The sequence below is a fragment of the Anomaloglossus baeobatrachus genome, chromosome 6 (genome assembly GCF_048569485.1).
Source record: "Anomaloglossus baeobatrachus isolate aAnoBae1 chromosome 6, aAnoBae1.hap1, whole genome shotgun sequence".
Classification (NCBI taxonomy): Eukaryota; Metazoa; Chordata; class Amphibia; order Anura; family Aromobatidae; genus Anomaloglossus; species Anomaloglossus baeobatrachus.
Window position 1 is genome coordinate 163028406 of NC_134358.1, and position 22081 is coordinate 163050486.

Consider the following 22081-nt stretch of genomic DNA (forward strand, 5'->3'; position numbering starts at 1 on the left):
TCTGCTGCTGACACTTTTATGGGGGTAATGTCCCCAAATTCTCTACTAAGGTACCCCATCCTGGTAATGATCCTCCTGCCTTGTATATGATCCTGCTATAAACCCCCATCCAGCCTGTTCACATACCCCCCCATCCAGCCTGTTCACATACCCCCCCCCCCATCCAGCCTGTTCACATACCCCCCCCCATCCAGCCTGTTCACATACCCCCCCATCCAGCCTGTTCACATACCCCCCCCCCTCCAGCCTGTTTCACATACCCCCCCCCTCCAGCCTGTTCACATACCCCCCCATCCAGCCTGTTCACATACCCCCCCCATCCAGCCTGTTCACATACCCCCCCCCATCCAGCCTGTTCACATACCCCCCCCCATCCAGCCTGTTCACATACCCCCCCCCCCATCCAGCCTGTTCACATACCCCCCCCCCATCCAGCCTGTTCACATACCCCCCCCCCCATCCAGCCTGTTCACATACCCCCCCCCCATCCAGCCTGTTCACATACCCCCCCATCCAGCCTGTTCACATACCCCCCCCATCCAGCCTGTTCACATACCCCCCCCCATCCAGCCTGTTCACATACCCCCCCCCATCCAGCCTGTTCACATACCCCCCCCCATCCAGCCTGTTCACATACCCCCCCCCATCCAGCCTGTTCACATACCCCCCCCCATCCAGCCTGTTCACATACCCCCCCCCATCCAGCCTGTTCACATACCCCCCCCCATCCAGCCTGTTCACATACCCCCCCCCATCCAGCCTGTTCACATACCCCCCCCCCATCCAGCCTGTTCACATACCCCCCCCATCCAGCCTGTTCACATACCCCCCCCATCCAGCCTGTTCACATACCCCCCCATCCAGCCTGTTCACATACCCCCCCATCCAGCCTGTTCACATACCCCCCCATCCAGCCTGTTCACATACCCCCCCCATCCAGCCTGTTCACATACCCCCCCCATCCAGCCTGTTCACATACCCCCCCCATCCAGCCTGTTCACATACCCCCCCATCCAGCCTGTTCACATACCCCCCCATCCAACCTGTTCACATACCCCCCCATCCAACCTGTTCACATACCCCCCCCCCCATCCAGCCTGTTCACATACCCCCCACCCCCATCCCTCCTGCTCATATACTACCATCGTGCTCATATACCATCCTGGTATATGGCCTGTATTCTATAGCACAGAGAAAAAAAACAAACGTTTATACTCACCTTTCCTCACTCCTCCAGCACCGATCATCTTCCTCTCTGGCACGCTGACCTGTGTGTGTGGAGCCGTTCCCTGCTGCATCGCGATGTCTTCCTGTCTGTGCCGATCAGCTGACCAGCTCAGCACAGATCACCTGACCGACACAGACAGGAAGACATCTCGTGCAGCAGAGGGCGGCTCCACACACGGGGACGGGTGAGTGTACTGATTCACTGCACCCCGCGCTGGTAATGACGCGCGGGGGGCAGTGAATACAGCCGCACATGATCACTCCAGGCTGTAATTGCCAGAGGTGATCATGCGGCCGGCTCTTTGCTATGCGCGCGTCCCCGCTCGTCCTCCCGTCCACCTGTCAGTGCCGGCTTCAGCGCTGAGAGATTGTCGGGAGGATGGGCGTGCATATGTAATGAGCGGGCCCACGTGGTCACGAGCAGGCGCTGCTGCTGCCTGCTCGTGCCCCCGATGACCTGCAGCACCCTCATTCCCAGCCGCAGCCCTATAGTCAGACCATAAGACGCACCCCCAACTTTCCCCCAACATTTGGGGGAAAAAAAGTGCGTCTTATGGTCCGAAAAATACGGTACATATACATATACATACATATATATATATATATATACATATACATACACACAGTACATTTCATATGGGCAAGAATCAATAATTAAAGCTGCCTATGGAAAAATGGAGGTTATGTTTAAATACTGTTAAATAAATGCTTCAGAAGAAGATCAAGTTGCTGTGTTCACATAGACTATATGCTTCACATAAGTGATTGCCTGCAGCCTCAAGAAAACTGGCTATTTAGGCTTTGTTCACTCGGTAAGGCTATGTGCGCATGTCGCTTTTTTTATGCGTTTATGCAGCGCTTTAAACTGCAGCGCAAATGCATGCGTTGTGCGTCCCGAGCAAAGTCTGTGAGAATTAAGCAAATTCCATGTGCGTTTTTGATGCCAAATATTTGACAAAATCGATGCGTTCAAAAAAGCAATATGTCCCTTCTTTTCTGCGTTTTGGGTGCTTTTCCCTCTGTCTGTGGGAGAGCACGCATCCAGTCTGTATTCAAAACGCATCCAAAATGCATCCTAAACACAGTGTTTTGGATGCATTTTGAAACGCACATGCAGGGACAAAACGCTGCATTTTATTTGACAACCAGAACGCAGACGTGCGCACATACACTAAAATTTCCATCGGCATTGTTGATCAGGTTTTCATTAGTGTGTTCAATTTTACCACCAATGCTTAATTATGATTTTCTCAAAAGCATCAGAAAAAAAAAAACGTGTAAAGCTTTTCCTTCCCATCACAATGTTAGAAATAGCCCGCATCTGTAAGCGGTCCATAGTTTTCATGGACCCAGAAGACTTATGATTGATTTTGATGAAAACCAGACAAATGTCAGGGATTTTTGTTGCGGAACATGAACATCACTAAAGTGTATAATGGGCACGGGTTCTATCCATGAGACACATCTGAAGTAGGCCGTACTAGTATGTTTCACAGTGCCTTGGACATTATATGCCATCTTGTGGAGAAGGAAAAGAATACATGAAAACATGACAGCATTGCTCAAATATACAATAGGCTAATTACATTTTGAATTGAAAACAAAGTGCCCTATACACTCCCTGACAGAGGTTCTGTCGCTTATCCATGTTATGTACATAAAAGCTTATAACCTGACTTTAAATTCATCCATTGGTTTCATAAATTACTCTTTTGAAAGCTGAAACCCTCCCAAATTTGGTTTAGGTTATGAAAATAAAGTTGCTGTAAAGCTGAAATATTGATCATTTAATGAACACAGAAAGGTCAGATTTTGGCAAGACAAAAAAGTTTTGTTGCCTTGTCATATAATGCATCCAATCCTAGCTTACATCCTCACCTGTGCTCACTAAATGATTGGTTAATTAGTGGGTGTGCATAAAAAGAAACCCAGCACCCCAACCTTCACTTCAACTGCAACTTGACCTCTGACAACATGCCAAAAATCCACCCTGTGACCAAAGCCTTGATTATCAAGAGGCTGAAGACCAGATCCACTGCAGAGGTGGCTGGCACCTTTAATGTGTCTCAGCATCAAGTACAAAGAATTAAAAAAAGATTTGAAGAGACTGGAGATGTTTTTGACAAGCCCAGGTCTAAAAGACCTCGCAAGACAACTGCTCAGGAGGAGCGTTTGTTGATTAGAAAATCCAAAGCCAGCCCCTCTTCCACTGCAGCAGAGCTCCAACAGGCCTGGTCACCTCAAGTCCCTGTGTCAACTAGAACAGTTTGTAGGATTCGGTCTTGAAATGGCCTCCAGGGTCGAATCAGTTCCAGAAGCCAGCACTAAACAAAAGGCAATTAAAAAAAAACGTGTGGCATTTGCAAAGTCCCACAGCCCGCTAAACAGATAGACGCTGGAAAAGTGGCAGAAGGTGGATTTCTCTGATGAATCTTCAGTTGAATTACACCACAGCCGCTGCAAATACTGCAGGAGACCTACTGGAGCCCGTATGGATCTAGAAAACAGTTAAGTTTGGTGGTGCAAAGATAATGGTCTGGGGTTATATTCAGTATGGGGGTGTGGAAAACATTTGCAAGGTGGAAGGCAATATCAATAGCCTAAAATATCAAGAAGTATTAGCTACCTCCTGCATTCCCAATCATAAAAGGGGTCAAATTCTGCAGCAGGATGGTGCTCCATCTCATACATCCATCTCTACAACAAAGTTCCTCCTGGCAAAGAAGATCAAGGTGCTCAAGGACTGGCCAGCCCAGTCACCAGACATGAACATCATTGAGCAAGTTTGGGGTGGGATCAAAGAGGAAGCTTGGAAGACAAAACCAAACGATCTAGATGAACTCTGGGAGGCATGTAGGACTCCATTATTTGCTATTCCTGATGACTTCATCAATAAATTGTATGAATCATTCTTGAACCGCATGGATGCAGTGTTTCAAGCTCATGGAAGTCACACAAATATTAAATATGGCTTTAATAGCATCACAACTTCATTCACCAATGTTACGCAACATATCTTTGTATTAGAAGTTAATTATGTTTAAATTCCACATTACTTTCTGTGGGCGACAAAACTTTTGTCTTGCCAAAATCTGACCTTTCTGTGTTCATTATATGATCAATAATTCAGCTTTGCAGCAACTTTATTTTCATAACCTAAACCAAATTTTGGAGGGTTTCAGCTTTCAAAAGAGTAATTTATGAAACCAATGGATGAGTTTAAAGTCAGGTTATAAGCTTTTATTTACATAACATGGATAAGCAACAGAACTTCTGTCAGGGAGTGTATACTCCGGAATCAACAATCCATTACCCTTTAGGCTATGTGTACATGTATTAGGATTTGGTGTAGAAATATCTGTTTTTCCTGCCAAGAGATGCAGAAATGGTGCAATGAGGAAAAACACAAATTTTTGCTGTATGTTTTTGGTGCAGATTTTTCCCATTCATTAGAAAAAAATTAACTTGCTGTAGATTTATTTCTGCACCAAATCTGCAAAGAGACAAAAAAAAAAGTCAGCGATTCTTATTGACTTTGCTGGCATCAGGAGTCCCTTCAGGTTTTGTGACAAATCTATACTCAAAGCCACATGGAAAAAACCCTACAAAAATGCAGTGTGTGCACAGAGCCTTAAGGCCCTGTCACACAGATAAATCTGTGGCAGATCTGTGGTTGCAGTGAAATTGTGGACAATTAGTGCCAGGTTTGTGGCTGTGTACAAATGGAACAATATGTCCATGATTTCACTGCAACCACAGATCTGCCAAAGATTTATCCCTGTGTGTGACTGGGCCTTTACTCTGCAATGTTTTGAAGAGATTCAAGACGGGTGCTTGTTTTGCCACAACTATTTTTGGTGGTGCTGGAAGGGGCTTCAATCTCAAAATAGATGCTCAGCACAATAGTGAGACCAGTATCTAATATGCATTTATGATATTTTCGGTGGATAAGCCATAAATGGTTGAGAAAAGATACCAGTTAAACCCTCCAATCCTCAGGTCTAATGCTTAAAGAAGTGGTTCACCCACATCCATTATTGGCCACATTGATATTATGTTGAGAAACAAGGTTTCTCTCAAATACCTTATGTTGGCAATAGTGCCTGTGAGCGGTGCTATTGCGGACTGCTCTTCACCATCGACTGACCCCCGGGCTTTGTGACCTCAGGGATGCGGTGATGTCATGTCGATTTCCTGTTCACCTGACATCACCGCAGCCGGCCCCAGTCGCCATGAGTCACTGCGCTGTGGACGGTGTTTCACCCCCATCACAATCCAGCATCCCTCCTGCTTGCACGCTCAGCAGTGAAGGAGGGAGCAAGGAGATGCTGGGCTGTGCTGAGCGGTGAAATGCAGCCCACAGCCAGTCACTCACAGAGACTGCGACCGGCCTCAGTTGACGTGACGTCACCGGATCCCGGGGGTCAAGGAGCCCCGTGGGGGGGGGAGGGGGGGGGTCACACGAAGGGGGCGAGTGGACCACAATAGCGCCACTCACAGGACCTATTGGCAACACAAGGTATTTGAGAGAAACATTATTTCTCAGCAAATCGATATGGTCAATAATGAATCTGGGTGAACCACTCCTTGGTGGTTCAGAGGAGCCAGTCCAGGAGGGAACCTCCGACGGCCGTTTCGTGGTATGAAAAAATGCTTCTTCTGGGAGGAATGAGTACGGTGTTTGTCAGACTATTAATTGTCTGCAGCAGCGTGACTGACATCCAAGCATGTGCCCGAGAGTGGAGAGGAGATGATGGTGATATTTAAGATTGAAGCGAGACTCCCCTAAAAAGAAGCCCAATAACAAGAAACCAGAGAGAGAACTCACACAGTTCATTTTTACAATAATTTAAATTTCTGCAGCGCTTTACAAATCAGAAGGTCTACAGATAACACAGACATCACAGATACCAAGAGGAGTGAGGGCCCTGCTCGTAAGCTACAGTCTATGACTATTGCAGTGATTGGCTGCAGTGTCATGTGCATTGTTCACAGCAGCCTGTCAGCAAAGAGGGACAGCAGCAGAGAGCCGTATCTGGAGTATGGGTTGGGGTGGGGGAGTTAAACTTTATTTTTAGACAGTGGAAACTGGTGGAATAAAAATTGAAATTGCCCCTTGGACAACCCCCTTTGACCTTACAAACTTTTCTCCTTAAGAATCGTCCTGCCAGGCTCCTGCTTTGAACTCTATCTCACTCCAGTCTCCAAGACTTCTAGAGCTGCGACATGTCTCTGGAATGTACTACCCAGGACAATTCAATTTAATTCGCAATACCCACAGTTTTAAGCCAGTTCTAAAAAACGCATTTCTTTAGACTGGCCAGTCTCGTGACCTGATTTATCTAACTATTCCCATTTTGCCCTTACAAAATTTCTTCCAAATCTATTACCGTGTATCATCTGTATACACATCCTCCAGTCCCCTAATAGCATTCTGTATCTGCACTTGTACACACTGACTGGTGACCGCTTCATGCAGCAATATTTGAATCCCTTATTATATTGATGGATGAACCAGACAATACAAGTCCTTTTTACCATTCACCTTTTGTGCCTCCCCTATTTCCTCATAGACTGTAGCTTACAAGCAGAGTCTGGAGTATCTGTCCAAATGACTAAAATAAGCTGTATACTCCATAGAGATGGCCTTTATGGAAAAGTGGCCAGAAAAAGCTTTTTCCTGACTGCCTAAAATTGGAAGGCTCATTTTGGATTTTGCTAATAGACATGTGGGAGATTCACCAGATGTATGGAGGAAGGTGCTGTGGTCAGATAAGACCAAAATTGAACTTTTTGACCACCAAGGTAAATGCAATATCTGGCGCCAAATCAACATAGCTCATCACCCCTAGAATGTCATCCCCACAGTGAAACATAGGGGTGGCAGCATAATGTTGTAGGGATGTTTTTCAGCAGCAGGGGCAGGGAAAATGGTCCTAGTCAAGGGGAAGATGGTGTGAAATACAGAGAATCTTGAGCAAAACCTGTTTAAGACCATGTGCGCGCAAGAAAGTAACTTTTTCTTAAGGAAAAACCAGACCCTCTGAAAGAATCCCACACCCGCGGTAAAAAACCGCACCAAAACCATAACGAAATCTGCATGCGGTTTTACCGCAGTTTGCCGCAGATTTGGTGTGGATTTGCCATGGATTTACAGCAAATTGGTTCCTGCGGATTTTTACCATTATCTATGACAAAAACCGCAGCTACCTGCGGAAAAGTAGTGACATGCACATTAATTCCGCAGCGGAAAATCCGCGGGTAAATTTGCAGGTATAAAAAAAAAAAAACGCAGTGTGCGCATGCGGACAGCATTTTTTTTATAAACCCATAGGTTTTACTGGGGAATTACAGCAGCAATGTTAGACACATTTTCTGCAGCAGATCCACAGCAAATCCGTGGCAGCGTGCACACATAGCCTAAGTGACAGCGTGGCAAATCAGCAGCGTGCACACATAGCCTAAGTTTGTCAGTTATTTAAAACTGGGATGGAGGTTCACCTTCCAACAAGACAATGACCTAAAGCATACTGCTAAAGCAACACTCGGGTGATTTAAGGGGAAATGTGTAAATGTATAGGAGTGGCCTAGTCAAAGCCAAGACCTTTATCCAATTGAGAATTTGTGGTCAAACTTGAAGATTGATGTTCATCAGAGGAAACCATCAAACTTGAAGGAGCTGGAGCAGCTTTACCTTGAGGAATGGGCACAAATCACAGTGGCAATATGTGGAAAACTCTGACTGATCCAAAGAGAATTGTAGCTGTACTTGCTGCAAAAGGGTTTTCAGATATTTTCTCCTATCTGTTGATTGCATCACATTAAACGAAAACTAAATGTTCAGTTGTAGACATGCTCTTTACATGAACTAATGCAAACAGTCAAAAAAAAAACCAAAAAAACCCCAAAAAACTAAAATTTAAGGTTGCGGGGTAGCAAAATGCAAAAAATTTAAAAAGAGGGTGAATAGTTTCTCAAGGCACTATATTTTTTAAACAATGGAAGTCCAGGGGCAAGTTAAATGTGCAGGTGTCTGGCAGGTTCAGAATGCTATTAACCTGCAGATTAACTTCATATCTGCAGGTTAATAGCAATTTTCCACTATGATATGATAATGCTATGATTAGAACATGTAAAACTCACAAGGCTGCGGACGGGAAACGATACCTCATGGAGACCTTCCTACAAGTCATTGGGTATGGTGGCTGCGTGGAGTGGCCTCCACGCTCACCTGACCTGACCCCATTGGACTTCTTTCTGTGATGTCACATCAACCAGCAGGTGTATGCGACCCCTTCACCAACACTGCAGGACCTACAACAACTTATCACAGATGCTTGTGCAAATATGTAACCTACCATATTGCACAACGTGTAGCAAGATACAGTATGCTGTCCAGAGTCCAGATGTGCATTGCAGCTGACGGTGGCCACTTAAAGTATCAAAGTTAAATGAGCGCCATATGCGTGACCAGCATTTTTTTTGGGGTGGGAGGGGGGGGGGGGTCATGTGTTTCATATCATAGCATTTTTTAGCTGCCGCCGTTCAAGTTAATGGCAGTGGACAGGATATGGGTGGACACACTGTATACTTAGAACGCTATAATAGGTGGAGCAGGTGTCTGCACACTGCTTCCCCACCATATAGCTGTGAAGTTTAACATTTTAATATATGAACAATTGGGATATATAAACTATTAGTATAGTGGAAATCCCATTACCCCTTGACACCCTCTCTGAAGTCCATCATTATCCCTATGCATCGACTAATCTGAACAATACCTTCCAACATGGTTTTAATCTCTTTGTCTTGGGCCACGTCGGCAGCTGTTTGACCCTCTCCGTTTATCACCGTGGTGTCGGCATTGGTCTCCAGCAACATCATCACCAGTTCCTAAAAGGATTTAAATTGGTACATAGACACTGACAAAATAAGTGAGATGGATATCATAAAAATGAACACTCTTCAGTGAGGAATAAGGAGTGCAATCATTCATGGACTCATCTACCCAGAAATGGTGCTTCTAGATTCCACACTAATTAGGTCCTTCTACTCTTATATGTTATCTCTTGCTGATGAAATCCTTTGTGTGATTATTGATAAACAGCTACATAATTTGGCATTTAGAGTGCCTCAATATTTTTCGGATTGCTGCCAATAAGTAAAGAAAATAAGTTTGTAAAACCCTCACAGGCGGTCTTTAGACACTCTATACTGAAAAAATGTTAATATAATAGACATTTGTACTGAATAATGCATCCATACGTATTATATAGCTGCATCACTCGACTGACAGCAACTTATCTCCCAGAGAATAAAAAGGAAATCTGATATGCTGGATCATGCTCTAACCCAACATCATTTGTCGAGAAGAGTTCGGAAGATTTCGTCTTTCTGATCCTGCAGATATCTACTGACTTTAGTCTAATGGCCGCTTTACACGCATCGATTTATCGTGCGATCGCATGTGCGACGTCACAAGCCCAGATCGTATTTACGATTTGCCGGTATTGCTTAAAGGTCATCAATCACATCAATCACAATCTCAAAATCAACGCATCAGCGATCAACGATATATTGTTGGACCCAGGCTGTCGTTTGAATGTTGTTCGATGTTGGCAGGGTGTCAAACGGAGCAATATGTCGGCTGCTTCCCCACAACGAACTATTTTTTAAAAATGAACGATGTGTCAACGATCCACGATTTTCATCCTGTTTGCGATCGTTCAGAGTAGCTCGTAGGTGTCACACGCAACAACATCACAAACTATGCCGGATGTGCGTCACGGAATCAGTGACCCCGACGACATATCGCCAGATAAATCGACGCGTGTAAAGCGGCCTTAACATGTGCAGGAGTCTTAATTTTTGGACAAGCAGTATCAAGGTTATCGATTCAAACAGCATGGAGCTGAAGATCAAGAAAACAGTGTTCAACCACAGGTTATCCTACTTTATTTCTATAACCAGTATTGCTATTAACGGACTAATGATTTCACTTATTTTCAGTGCATTTTTGCAATTACTGATGCAGAGAGATTTCTCCAACTCATGCTTCAATATGGAAACTACAAGCTGCTGACAAAGGTAGTACTAAAACTAGGGTCAGTCACTTTTGCAAATTGCAGACATGACGGACTGTGTTCAGCTTCTTGTACTCATCTATATAGCAGATAAGTGCCTGCTACTGACATGCCCTGATCTAGTCTGTAAATCTGCAGCATGAATCAGAAAATACATTAAAAAGTACTTATCAGCCCTACCATTAGTATCTAAGGGGTGCTTCACACATAGCGAGATCGCTACCGAAATCGCTGCTACGGCACGGTTTTGGTGACGCAACAGTGACCTCATTAGCGATCTCGCTGTGTGTGACACTGAGCAGCGATCTGGCCCCTGCTGCGAGATCGCTGCTCGTTACACACAGCCCTGGTTCGTTTTCTTCAAAGCCGCTCTCCCGCTGTGACACACAGATCGCTGTGTGTGACAGCGAGAGAGCGACGAAATGAAGCGAGCAGGGAGCAGGAGCCGGCATCTGGCAGCTGCGGTAAGCTGTAACCAGGGTAAACATCGGGTAACCAAGGTGGTTACCCGATATTTACCTTAGTTACCAGCCTCCGCAGCTCTCACGCTGCCTGTGCTGCCGGCTCCTGCTCTGCACCTGTAGCTGCAGTACACATCGGGTTAATTAACCCGATGTGTACTGTAGCTAGGAGAGCAAGGAGCCAGCGCTAAGCAGTGTGCGTGGCTCCCTGCTCTCGCGGTTATGATCGCTGCTTCAGCTGCTGTGTTTGACAGCTAAGCAGCGATCATAACAGCGACTTACAAGGTCGCTGTTAAGTCACAGAAAATGGTGATGTAACAGCGACCTCGTTGTCGCTGTCGCTTAGTGTGAACCAGCCCTAAATCCAAGCAGGGAATGAAGATTACACGGAAAGGACTCCAGCTGGCCACCGGAGGAGATTAAGGTAATGAAAAGAAATTGGTATTCAGCAATCCCAAAATAAAAAAGATTGGATGTTAAATAGGGAAATAAACCTAATTAGAAAAAAAAAAAAAAATTAAAAATGCATGAGAACGCGTTTCGAATCCCGTAGGATCCTTAGTCACATCTTATTTTTTTTTGGATTGCTGGATACAAAATTTCTTTTCATTACCTTCGTCTACTCCAGTGGCCAGCATGAATCAGAGCCTCACTGTGTGATTGCAGTTAGGTAAATTTTTCTTTGAAATGCTGCAGCATTTCAAAGAAAGTATAAGTCAAAAGACTGAGGGACCATAAGCAGAGAAGTGACTATACTGGCATCACCCATGGCCGTTAGTATAAGCGAATGCTGCCATGATCGGTACTAGTAAAGAGCAGTCAGATGCTCAGACGGACTCAACTTGTGTACAGACTATAATGGAAGTCAATAGGAAGAGCTTCTGGAAAAATGGAGTTCAGAGTACCAAGCATCCGAGCATGGTAATGCTCACTCATCACTACTGGCCGTTTCTTCCTTAGGTGATTCATTTTACACATGGTTTGGAAAGCAAGAGTAAGCTAACAGGTTCCCTTTAAATGATGGACGGAGAAACACAATGGTAAGCAGATTCTTCTTTTCAACCAGGGCAATATACCAATTTTGAGCTCTCATTTTCTTCTACTTCTTCTAAAAGAATTACCTTTCTTATTTTTCTGTTAACATAACCATAGTAAAGCTTGGCGGGAAGAGTTGGAGTTGTGAGCAACAAACTTAATTTCAACAAGTAATGTGCCCAAAAAATTTCAAGTGAAAAAAAAAAAATGCAAGTCCATTAAGTTCACGGTGTGGTAAAAATAAATTACCTGGCAAAATAATTCTTAAATTTCTGTACAATTACAATGTTACCAAGCGCATAACATGTAAATACAAATAATTTCATATGTCCCCATTTTCAGAGACTAGCATTTTTAATATTTTTCCGTAAATCGACATTGTTGAGGACTTGTATTTTTGCAAGCTAAGCCATAGGATTGATTAGTAGCATTTTTTGATACAAACAACATTTTCATTGCTTTTAATTGAATTAAGGAAATTTCAGACATTGAAAAATGGCCATTCTTGCATATTGATCTTTTTACAGAGTTTATTGTATGTATGAATTTTATATTTTGAAAGGTTGGACTTATTACTTTTTTCATTGGGAATAAGAGACGGATTTAAACGTTTATACTTTTTATATATGCTGTATTTAAAATAGTTTATACATTTTAATTTTTTGACCTCTAGAGGACTTGAACCGGCTATAGTTCATAACCATCTAAATGCCGCGGAGATTGATAACACCATGTAGATGACAGCGATCAGCGATACAGTAGTTCCAAATACCTTCAACCAATGGCAACAGGAACAGTGTTATAAAGCCAGAACCTGCCACTGACATAGGACGTACCAACACCACTATCGGGAAAATAGTAAACTAAATATGAAAGTGGGGGTCCCCTATTCAGCAAACGAAGGTGGACATTTGTCTTCATATGTAGGCGATCGATGAACATGCAGACACTTGATATACAGGGAATAAGGGACCACTGCCTTTCCTAAAACGTGGGGTTCAGGTGGTGTAACCACCTAACAGGCTCTAATGGTATAGCCATGTTAGAGACCCTCGAAGGATTTCATATGCTTTTTGGAGTATGAAATACTATTCAATTTGGAGGGGAAACATAAGTCACCTACATTTACCTTTATACAGCAGGAGACAATGTCTGAATGCAAATTCATAAGTTCTGTCTATGGTAGTAAAACCTTATCATTGCTCCACATTAGCATGGCCCTTTACTCATCTTTCTTAATAATGTGAGGTACAGAAAGAAAGCATGCTTTTCACCTTACGTCCAGTGAAGGCAGCGCGGTGTAAAGGAGTGTCCCCCATGTCATTCAGAACATTGACGGCAGCTCCCGCCTGCAAAGAACAAGGGGATGAGAGCCACAAACACTTAAAGTGGCAGTTTTAAAAAATTATTACATTCCTAATAAAATTCTTAAGGGCTCGTTCACACCACCATAGAATGCGGACAAGCATTATCCGATTTTCTATCTGATCGCATACTGAACCATGTTTTTCAATGAGGCAGTGGGCACATTTTTTTTTCCACTGACAGAATCTGTTTGCGGACGAGACTTACCCATTTAAGTCTATAGGTGCAAGAGGAAAAGAAAAAAAATTGGATGTCATAGCACAGCATGAGATTTTTAGGGATACATAACAATTCTGTAAAATAGGAAACTGTAAATGCTCCTTTAAATAATTAATGGCTACTGAGGAAAAAAAAACATAAAAAAACGTACTAATTTTCTGGATAAAAATGGGACTGATTTTTTTTTATATGCTCATTTGACCACAGCCTATGAGTAAGGCTGCTTTCACACATCCGGTTTTAGCAGTGCGGCTAAATCCGGCTCTAAAAGCTATGCAACGGATGTGGCAAAAAAAACCCCGCATCCTTTGCATAAGTTTTTACATGCGGCCCGTCCGGTTTTTGCCGGTTGCGGCACGCTACTGAGCATGTGCAGTGCAAAAAAACCACATGTGGTGGCCGGATGCATTTTTTGCCGCATCCGGCATCCATAGGCATGCATTGGAAAAAGCGCCGCATCGGCAGGATGCGGCACAATGCGTTTTTTTTTGCCGGACAAAAAACGTGCCAGGCAACGTTCCATCTGGCCGCTGCATGGGCTAAATATGACGCATCCGGCAAAAACCGGACCGCACGCAAGGCCATGCGGCACAATCCGGCACTAATGAAAGTCTATGCGGAAAAAACGCAACCGGTGGCAAAAAAAAAAACAAACAAGAAACGGTTGCGTTTTTTCTGCAAAGAGCCGGATTGTGCCGCACAGCAAAAACCAGATGTGTGAAAGCAGCCTAAGAATACCAAAATCTACCCTTACCTCCACACAGATCTAGAGATCGCGCAATAGGAGGTGTTGTCAATGGACTCCATCCTTCTATTTGTCTTCTTAGGGTACCAAAATCCAAGTCTTGCCTCCATGGATCTCAGCAATTCATGGATTGTCACACTGGTCCACTGGAGAACTGGCATATCTCCCAGTGGATATCTCATTTTGAACATACTCCATACTGATTTCCCCCACACAAGCTGACATCAGTCATTTCTCCTACACATAACCGTGGGGGCCATCTCCTCTTCCAGTGGGTTATGCCCTTTATTAATAGGAGCAGTGTCAGTAATAATGCTGAACTATGCAGTTGCTGACCCTACTGCTCCAAAACGTTTCTATAGGAAGTCACCATTGAACAGAAGGATTCATTGGAGAACCCTTGAAAGGTTTTTTCAAAATCAGAACTCCTGTTCAGTAAGGCTGTGTTCCATGTTCTGATTTCTACAAAATAATGGCAAAACACCCTCCAAAACACTGCCTTTTGCCAGAATTTTCAGGAGAACATGTTTGTGACCACGCTTAAGACAGGGTCCTCAATTTCTTAGTAGACATTTGTATTATCCCCTGAAGACCTCTAACAAATAATCTATAGTCCTACAAGAGGATCAGCATATGAATCAGGTAAGGCCTGTATATAAAGTGTATGCATAATGTAATGTACAGTACTGTATCAACGTGCCTGAGTGTTTAGAATATGTAATGGCGTACATGAATGTGTTGCAGGATGTAAAAGTGAACCCTTGTGTGTAAAGTATGTTGGTAAAAATGGGCGCTAGTGAGTAGGAATATGCATGTAAAAGTGCACCTGTGTATGTAGAAGGATGTGTTTATAGGTGTAATATATCATTGTGTGAGCAGTTTATATGCCTGGATGAGGAAGGTCCTGAAACTTTATATTTAGTACTAACTACCATTAGAATCACACAGGTACAGCTCTGTAGGGTGAATACCAAGACGATTATTCACTGCAGATTTACTTTCATGAAACCTATTGCACATTTCAGCACCAGTGTCGAATAGGAGATTTCACAAAATTTTACGTATTCTGCATAAAAAAAATCCCTAGTTTACATTGACACAGAGGCTACAAATTACAAATCCAAAGAATACCCTTTGACGCTGGGGATGTTGCACAGATGCCACCTTTTGCAATGCAAAGGGGTAATGTGCTGCAAATGCAATACAGCACTGCCTCAAAATCCACAGTGTTTTTTCCCCACAGCGTATGAGGGAGGTAAATGTTCACTAATTTTCTTAGACAAAAAACTTCAGGTCTTCTTTGAACCGCACCATGCCGAAGAACTAATGTGGATTTTCTATTCCCTCCCACCCAATCTTCACACTTCCATACTCCCAAAATTAAAGGGGATGTCCAACCCTTTTTATCACTGTGTTGCTGTGTTGAAAAGTGGCTAATCATAGGGGGGGTTAAAACAAAATTATTAATTATAATAAATAGTAATAAGAAAAATAAGAATTAAGCATACTGATAGTACATCTATTACCACAAAAAAACAGAAGAAAGAACGGTTGGCACTCACCCAAAAGCTGAAAATCAAGTCCTTTATTTCATCCAATGGGAGCGGAATAGTGGGGAGAGGGAGGGTGCAGGGAGTAGATGGACAATGGCTGCCGTTTCGCTTCTATGGGTGGACCCCGCATCCTCCCTCACCCCTCTGTTCCCGCTCCTATCGGATGAAATAAAGGACTTTATTTTTAGCATATGGATGAGTGCCAACCGTTTGTTCTTCTGTTTTCCGTGGTTATAGTTGCAATACTTTACATGGCTGAGCACCCTCATGATTCTTATATCTCCAGCCCAGCTCTTCGTGCATGCTGTTAGATCGGCTGCAATTGGTGGTTTTTAGTGTTGGACACTTTTTTTTTTTATAATACACCTATTGATCCCCTGCCGTTGCTGCTCTATTATGTCAGTAGTACCTAATGTTAAGCTGGTCCGAATCTACTGTAAAACTTGGCTACATATTTTGAAAAATTGCTGGTTTTATGTTCCTTTAAGCTTGTAAAGCAGATGTCTGAATACACATTTTACTGGAAATATTTAGACTAACCTTCAATAAATCTTCCACCACTTCCTTGTGTCCAAAATAACAGGCAAGATGAAGAGGTGTCCATCCCATATTACACTTGCTTTTACCTAGAAACAAGATATTTCTTTACACTGTAAAAGTGTGAAATTTAGCTCTCTAAAACAGCAAAATTGTCAATGCAACTATGTAGAATAAGATAAGTTAAGCAATGCATCAACATCATGATCGACTGCAGAGGTTAAATGATGTCCACCACAGGAACAGGAAGACAGGAGACCAAAGAGAATGCTTTTTGCATCAGCACGAAGGGGTAGGCAGTGGATTGTTAGGTGGGTGTTTTAGTTATTTTTTTTTTTAACATTTTAAGCCTGCCTCTTCCTGTTGCCCTGGTGCTGTGGCAATCAGGGTAATAAAGAGTTAATGGCAGCCCACAACTGCCACTAAGCCTTAGATTAGTAATGGGAGGACCCCCATCACTAATCTGTAAGTGAAAGTAAATAAGCACAAACTGCATTGAACTACTGTACCCAATTATATATTTTCGGAGTCGGTCCATTTTATACCGACTCCACCAAAATGAACTCTGACTCCACAGCCCTGAGTGAAAGTAAATTAACATAATCACCCAAAAAATCCTTTATTTGAAATAAAATACAAAAAAAAAAAAAAAAAAAAAAATCACTCTTTCACCACTTTAGTAACCCTCAAAATACCCCTGCAGGTCCGATGTAATGCACACGAGTTCCACGACACTTCCAGCATGGTTACATCTGAATTCACCCTGAGTGGCCGTAGAACAGGACCACCTGCTGTGAGATCTAGGCAACGACTGAAGTGAGCCACGCGATCAGTGGTGACGTCACTCAGGTGATTTGTGGTCATAGGTGGAGGACTCCAGCTGTAGCCACAGCTAATTTAAGTGGCGGCACTGCTGATCGCAGCTCAGTTTCTGCCTGAACCTCACAGCGGGCAGTCATGTTCTATGGCGCTCGCTGTGAGCTTCAGATGCAGCGGTGCTGGAAGCGTTGTGGGATCTCTCGTGGATTACTTCGAACTTGCGGGAGTGTTTTTGGAGGTTAAAGTAATGAAAGAGGGTGCTTTTTTGGATTTTACATCATATAAAAGATTTTTTGGTTGTCTTTATTTGCTTTCACTTACAGTTAAGTAATGGGGAGTCTTAGACGCCTCCCATTACTAATCTAGGGCTTAGTGGCAGCTGTGGTCTGCCATTAATTCCTTATTACTCTTATTGCCACCACACCAGGACAATCGGGAAGAGCCGGGTAAAGTGCCGGGACTGTCACGTCTAAAGGATGCGGAAATTCCAAGAACCTGCAGGCTGATATTTTTTAGCTGGGGGGTTCCCTATAACCAAGAATACCAGCCCCCCGCTGTTGGGCTTTATCTTCACTGGGTATCAAAATGGGGTGGGGGGGGTGACTGGATGCTTTTTTTAATTTTTTTATTTAAATGATATAGTTCCTCTTATTTTGATACCCAGCTAAGATAAGCGCATGGCTGGGGGCTACAGCGTGTAGCTGTGGCTTTATCTCTGCTGGGCATGATAATATGGGGGACCCCATGCCAATTTTTTTAAATTTATTTTGCCGTACGATACAGACCCATCCACCAGTGACTGTAATTGGAAGCGTCAGACACGCTGTCACTCAGCGTGGGGGTGCGTCTGTCTGCAACCAATCACAGATGCTGGTGGGCGGGGGAAACAGTGCATATTCAATGAAGGTAAGGAGCGGCCCGGGAAGTGAATGAGCAGGAGCAGTGTGACAGCTGCCCTGGTGACTAAGTATGAAGCGCTTGCTCCTACCTCTTTGCACCGGATTCTAGTCCCCATAGACTCTATATGGGGACCGGCAACTGGCCAGATACCAGATATCAATCCCCCACTGACCCGGAGTCAGCGAGGGATTCATCTGCCAGTCCTCCGAAACCCAGGGACAAAATGCAAAAAGAAATGACATGCTAAATCTTGGCTGCAGCTTCAAAAACTCAGCCAAAAAAAGATGCACTCTGCGGACAGCAAAATAGAAGTCTCAGACTTTGCAGGGGGAAGGAAAAGCATGCATCTTTGTGACCACAAAACTTCACCAAAAAAGCAGTAAAAGATGCGGCGTGTGGACATAGTAGAGGGACTGCAAACCACGCTGTATGGCTGATACTCAATTGGATTTATTGCAGCAGACTGAACTTTTATAAAAATCAGGTGACACTGCAGCAATGACCACGAACGGACAGCACAATCTGATCTGCATGAGTTTTCAGTCTGTAGCTAGAAGTCTCTCTCTGAGGCCTCTGTCACACATCCAGTTTTTGCCATCATTTGCGGAAAAACAGGACTCTGCGTCTGTTGCCGCCAGATCTGTTTTTTCATCATAAGACTTGTCTTGGCGCCGGATTGTGCTGCATGGCATCGCGTTTCATCCGGCGTGCGCCGGATCCAGCGAAATTTCTGTATCCGGCTGCCGGAAAGGACGCACAAGGGAACGTTTTTTTTGTCACTGGCGCCGTGCTGTAAACTAAAAGCCTATGGGCGCCGGATCCGTCGTAATGCGGCAAAAAACGCATTCCACCAACGGATCAGTTTTTGTTTTTTTTTTAACTGAGCATGCTCAGATGTGTAAATTCCTTTCTGGCTAGAAAATCTCTCTCTCACTCTCTCTCTGTCGGTCTCTCTCTCTCTGGCGATGTCTGTGTCTCTCTCACCCCCTCTCTCATACTTACCGATCACCGGTGCGGCGCTGCACTGCACAGCTGTCACATTGCTCCTGTGGCTTCTCCTGCTTTGAAAATGCCGGCCGCTCATTATTCCATCTCGTATTCACTGCTTCCCCCGCCCACCGGCACCTATGATTGGTTGCAGTCAGACGAGCCTCCACACTGAGTGACAGCTGTCTCATTGCAACCAATCACAGCCGCCGGTGGGCGGGTCCAAATCTTGCAAAAAAAAAAAAAAAACAAACCACACACCAAAACAGCATGCGGTCCTCCTCAATTTTGATACCAGCCAAGGTAGAGCCACTTGGCTACGGGCTGGTATTCCCAGGATGGGGAGTCCCACGTTAAGGTGAGCCCCCCAGCCTAAAAATATTAGCGAGCAGCTGCGCGGAAATGCCGCATCCTTTAGCTGTGACAGTCCCGGGACTCTACATGGCTCATCCCGATTGCCCTGATACAGGGGTAATAAGGAGATAATGGCAGCCCATAGCTGCCACTAAGTTCTAGCTTAGTGATGGCAGGTGTCTATGAGACACCCCCCATCACTAAACTGTAGTGAAAGTAAATAAACACAAATACCGAAAAATCCTTTATTTGGAAATAAAAGACAAAAAAAAAACAACAAAAAAACAAACACCCTCTTTCACCACTTTATTAATCCTCAAATACCCCTCCAGGTCCGACATAATCCCCATTAGGTCCCACGACGCTTTCAGCTCTGCTACATCGGAAGCTGACCAGAGTGGCAGTAGAACATCGCTGCTTGCTCTGAGCTCCACGGAGAAACTGTAGTAAATCGTGTTGTCAGCAGTGACATCACTCAGGTTACCCGCAGCCACAGCTGGATTCTCTGTACAAACTGCTACAATGGATCAGTTTTTTTACCGGATCCATCGCATCAGTTTTACCACAATCTGCGACGAATCCGTTGCATCAGGCACAGACCAGACGTAAAAATCACTTTAAAATACTCAACTAAATGGTCACTGCGGTGGAGTTGGATCATATGGGCGTCTCCGTTCTCCAGGTGCGGTGCCTCCTCTTTCGGCCATCTTCGTCCTCCTGAAGCCTGTGCGCATGACGCGTCCTACGTCATACACACTCGTCGGTCCCACGCAGGCGCACTACAATACTTTGATCTGCCCTGCTCAGCGCAGATGGACCTCAATGCCGGCGAGTGTGGATGACGAAGGATGCGTCATGCACCCTGGCTTCAGAAGAAAGACGACAAAGATGGCCGAAAAAGTGGCCACAAAAATGGCAGGCACCGGAGATGCCCATATGACCCAACTCCACCACAGCGACCATTTATAATACTTACCTAAAGTGATTTTTATCTCCTACACAGCAGCCTGAGCTCTTATGTATAGCATGTTAGAATACTGTATATAAGAACCCACTGGTGGTGGCCCCAGCTTCTAGTCACCAAATCTGGTGACAGGTTCCCTCCTGTTTGCCAATATTAACTACCTTCAGGGGAGAGCTAAAAATCTTATTTTCAATTCTGGCTAAAATTAGAATAGTAGAGAAGAGAGATGGTGAATCAAAGCGATGATTCGAACAGCCCTACTTTACCACTAGAACAATAATGTAACTAATAAACCAGAACTTTTGACCCCTTTGTAGTCATAATAATATATTCATGTGGTTTTCAAAGATGGAGCTTCACCTGAATTTTTTTTTATAGTCAGCTGTTACAAATTAACAGCCATTTCTTGGGAAGATTGGTGGTGACAACACAAAACAAACCTGATTAGAGTCCTCTTAAAAAATGAACAAAAAAAAAAAAACTTCATTACCTTTGCAATTTAGATTTATTGTAAGGTGTCCTTTTTTGTAGCCTCCTAGAAGGATTCGGACGCCATCTGTGTTTCCATTTCGAGCATCATGGAGAAGCTGCTCTTCAGGTTCACTGTTCATTCCTGAGTGGAAAGGTGACCAGATTAGTCATCAGTGGTCAGTGATGCTCTGCCTTAAAGGGAACCTGTCAGCAGAAATTTTGCACTAAACCTAAAAGATTCCTGTTCTACAGCTGGGATCCGTTGAAGCGTTCCAGAGATATTACCACAGAAAGTGACACTGGTAAGAATTGAAAAAATGGTCGGATCAGGAAGGTGAAAACAGGCTGGGGGAGGTGAAGGGTTAAAGGGAACCTGTCAGCAGAAATTTTGCACTAAACCTAAAAGATTCCCACGTCACCTCTTACCAAGATGGGAAAGAGGTAACGTGGGGTCATCTGGCCAGCGCAGAACGGTGGAGGCAGAGGGGAAAGCGCGAGCACCAGATTATGGGCAGGTACTTGCTGATGAAAATCACAGCGCCGCCCATAATCTCACGCCTGCGCAATCACGTCACCAGCGGTCACACTGTGCACAGTGCAGTCCTGCTGGAGTGGCACGGCACATACGCGAGACCTGGGGCGCACTGGGCGACGTCCTGAAGTATGAAATTGAGCGATGGGGGACGGCGTAAAGCAACAGGAAACAGGATAACGGACGCAAGAGAGCCCGCCCCGTGTACGATTAACAAGATTTGCATAGGAAAAAGCTACCACTTTATAAAGTATTTATTTTGGTCTAAAAGGGGGCACAATAACAACAGAAACTTTGCTGGAATGCAGCCCAGGAGCTGCAGAGGGGGAATCTTTTAGGTTTAGTGCAAAATTTCTGCTGACAAGTTCCCTTTAACCCTTCACCTCCCCCAGCCTGTTTTCACCTTCCTGAGCGGACCATTTTTTCAATTCTTACCAGTGTCACTTTCTGTGGTAATATCTCTGGAACGCTTCAACGGATCCCAGTGATTCTGACACTGTTTTTTTCGTGATATATTGTACTTCATGTTAGTTTTAAATTTAGTAAGGATATTTTTTGTGTTTATTTGTTTAACTATAGGAAATTTGGCTAAAATTTCACAATTTTCAAACTTAATTTTTTATCCCTCTAAAAAGAAGTTACACAAAATATAGTAATACGTGACATTTACCACATTTTTACTCTACACACAATTTCAAAAACGTAATTTTCTTTGCTAAAAAGTGTATTGTCACATTATCATTTGCCAACAAAATTTGACAGACCCCCCCCTCTTTTTTTTTTTTTTTTAAGGAACCAAATCACATTTGCAGTGACAGAGGCCTAGGTG

At 44.1% G+C, this 22081-nt stretch overlaps 1 protein-coding gene across 3 annotated transcripts in view; it reads right to left on the reverse strand.

Moving 5' to 3' along the window:
- OSBPL1A (oxysterol binding protein like 1A) overlaps positions 1–22081 on the reverse strand; it is a 316689-nt gene that overhangs the window by 211201 nt on the left and 83407 nt on the right. For 2 of the 3 annotated variants that reach the window (XM_075353345.1, XM_075353346.1), the window contains exons 2-5: positions 20740–20862; positions 16229–16314; positions 13081–13155; positions 9009–9120 (exon numbers count right to left, since the gene is read on the reverse strand). In XM_075353345.1, the coding sequence (XP_075209460.1) occupies positions 9009–9120; positions 13081–13155; positions 16229–16314; positions 20740–20860 (394 nt within the window). In that variant the 5' untranslated portion in view covers positions 20861–20862. Of the gene's footprint in view, positions 1–9008; positions 9121–13080; positions 13156–16228; positions 16315–20739; positions 20863–22081 lie in introns of those variants that run through there. The other variant, XM_075353347.1, reaches the window with a different exon arrangement.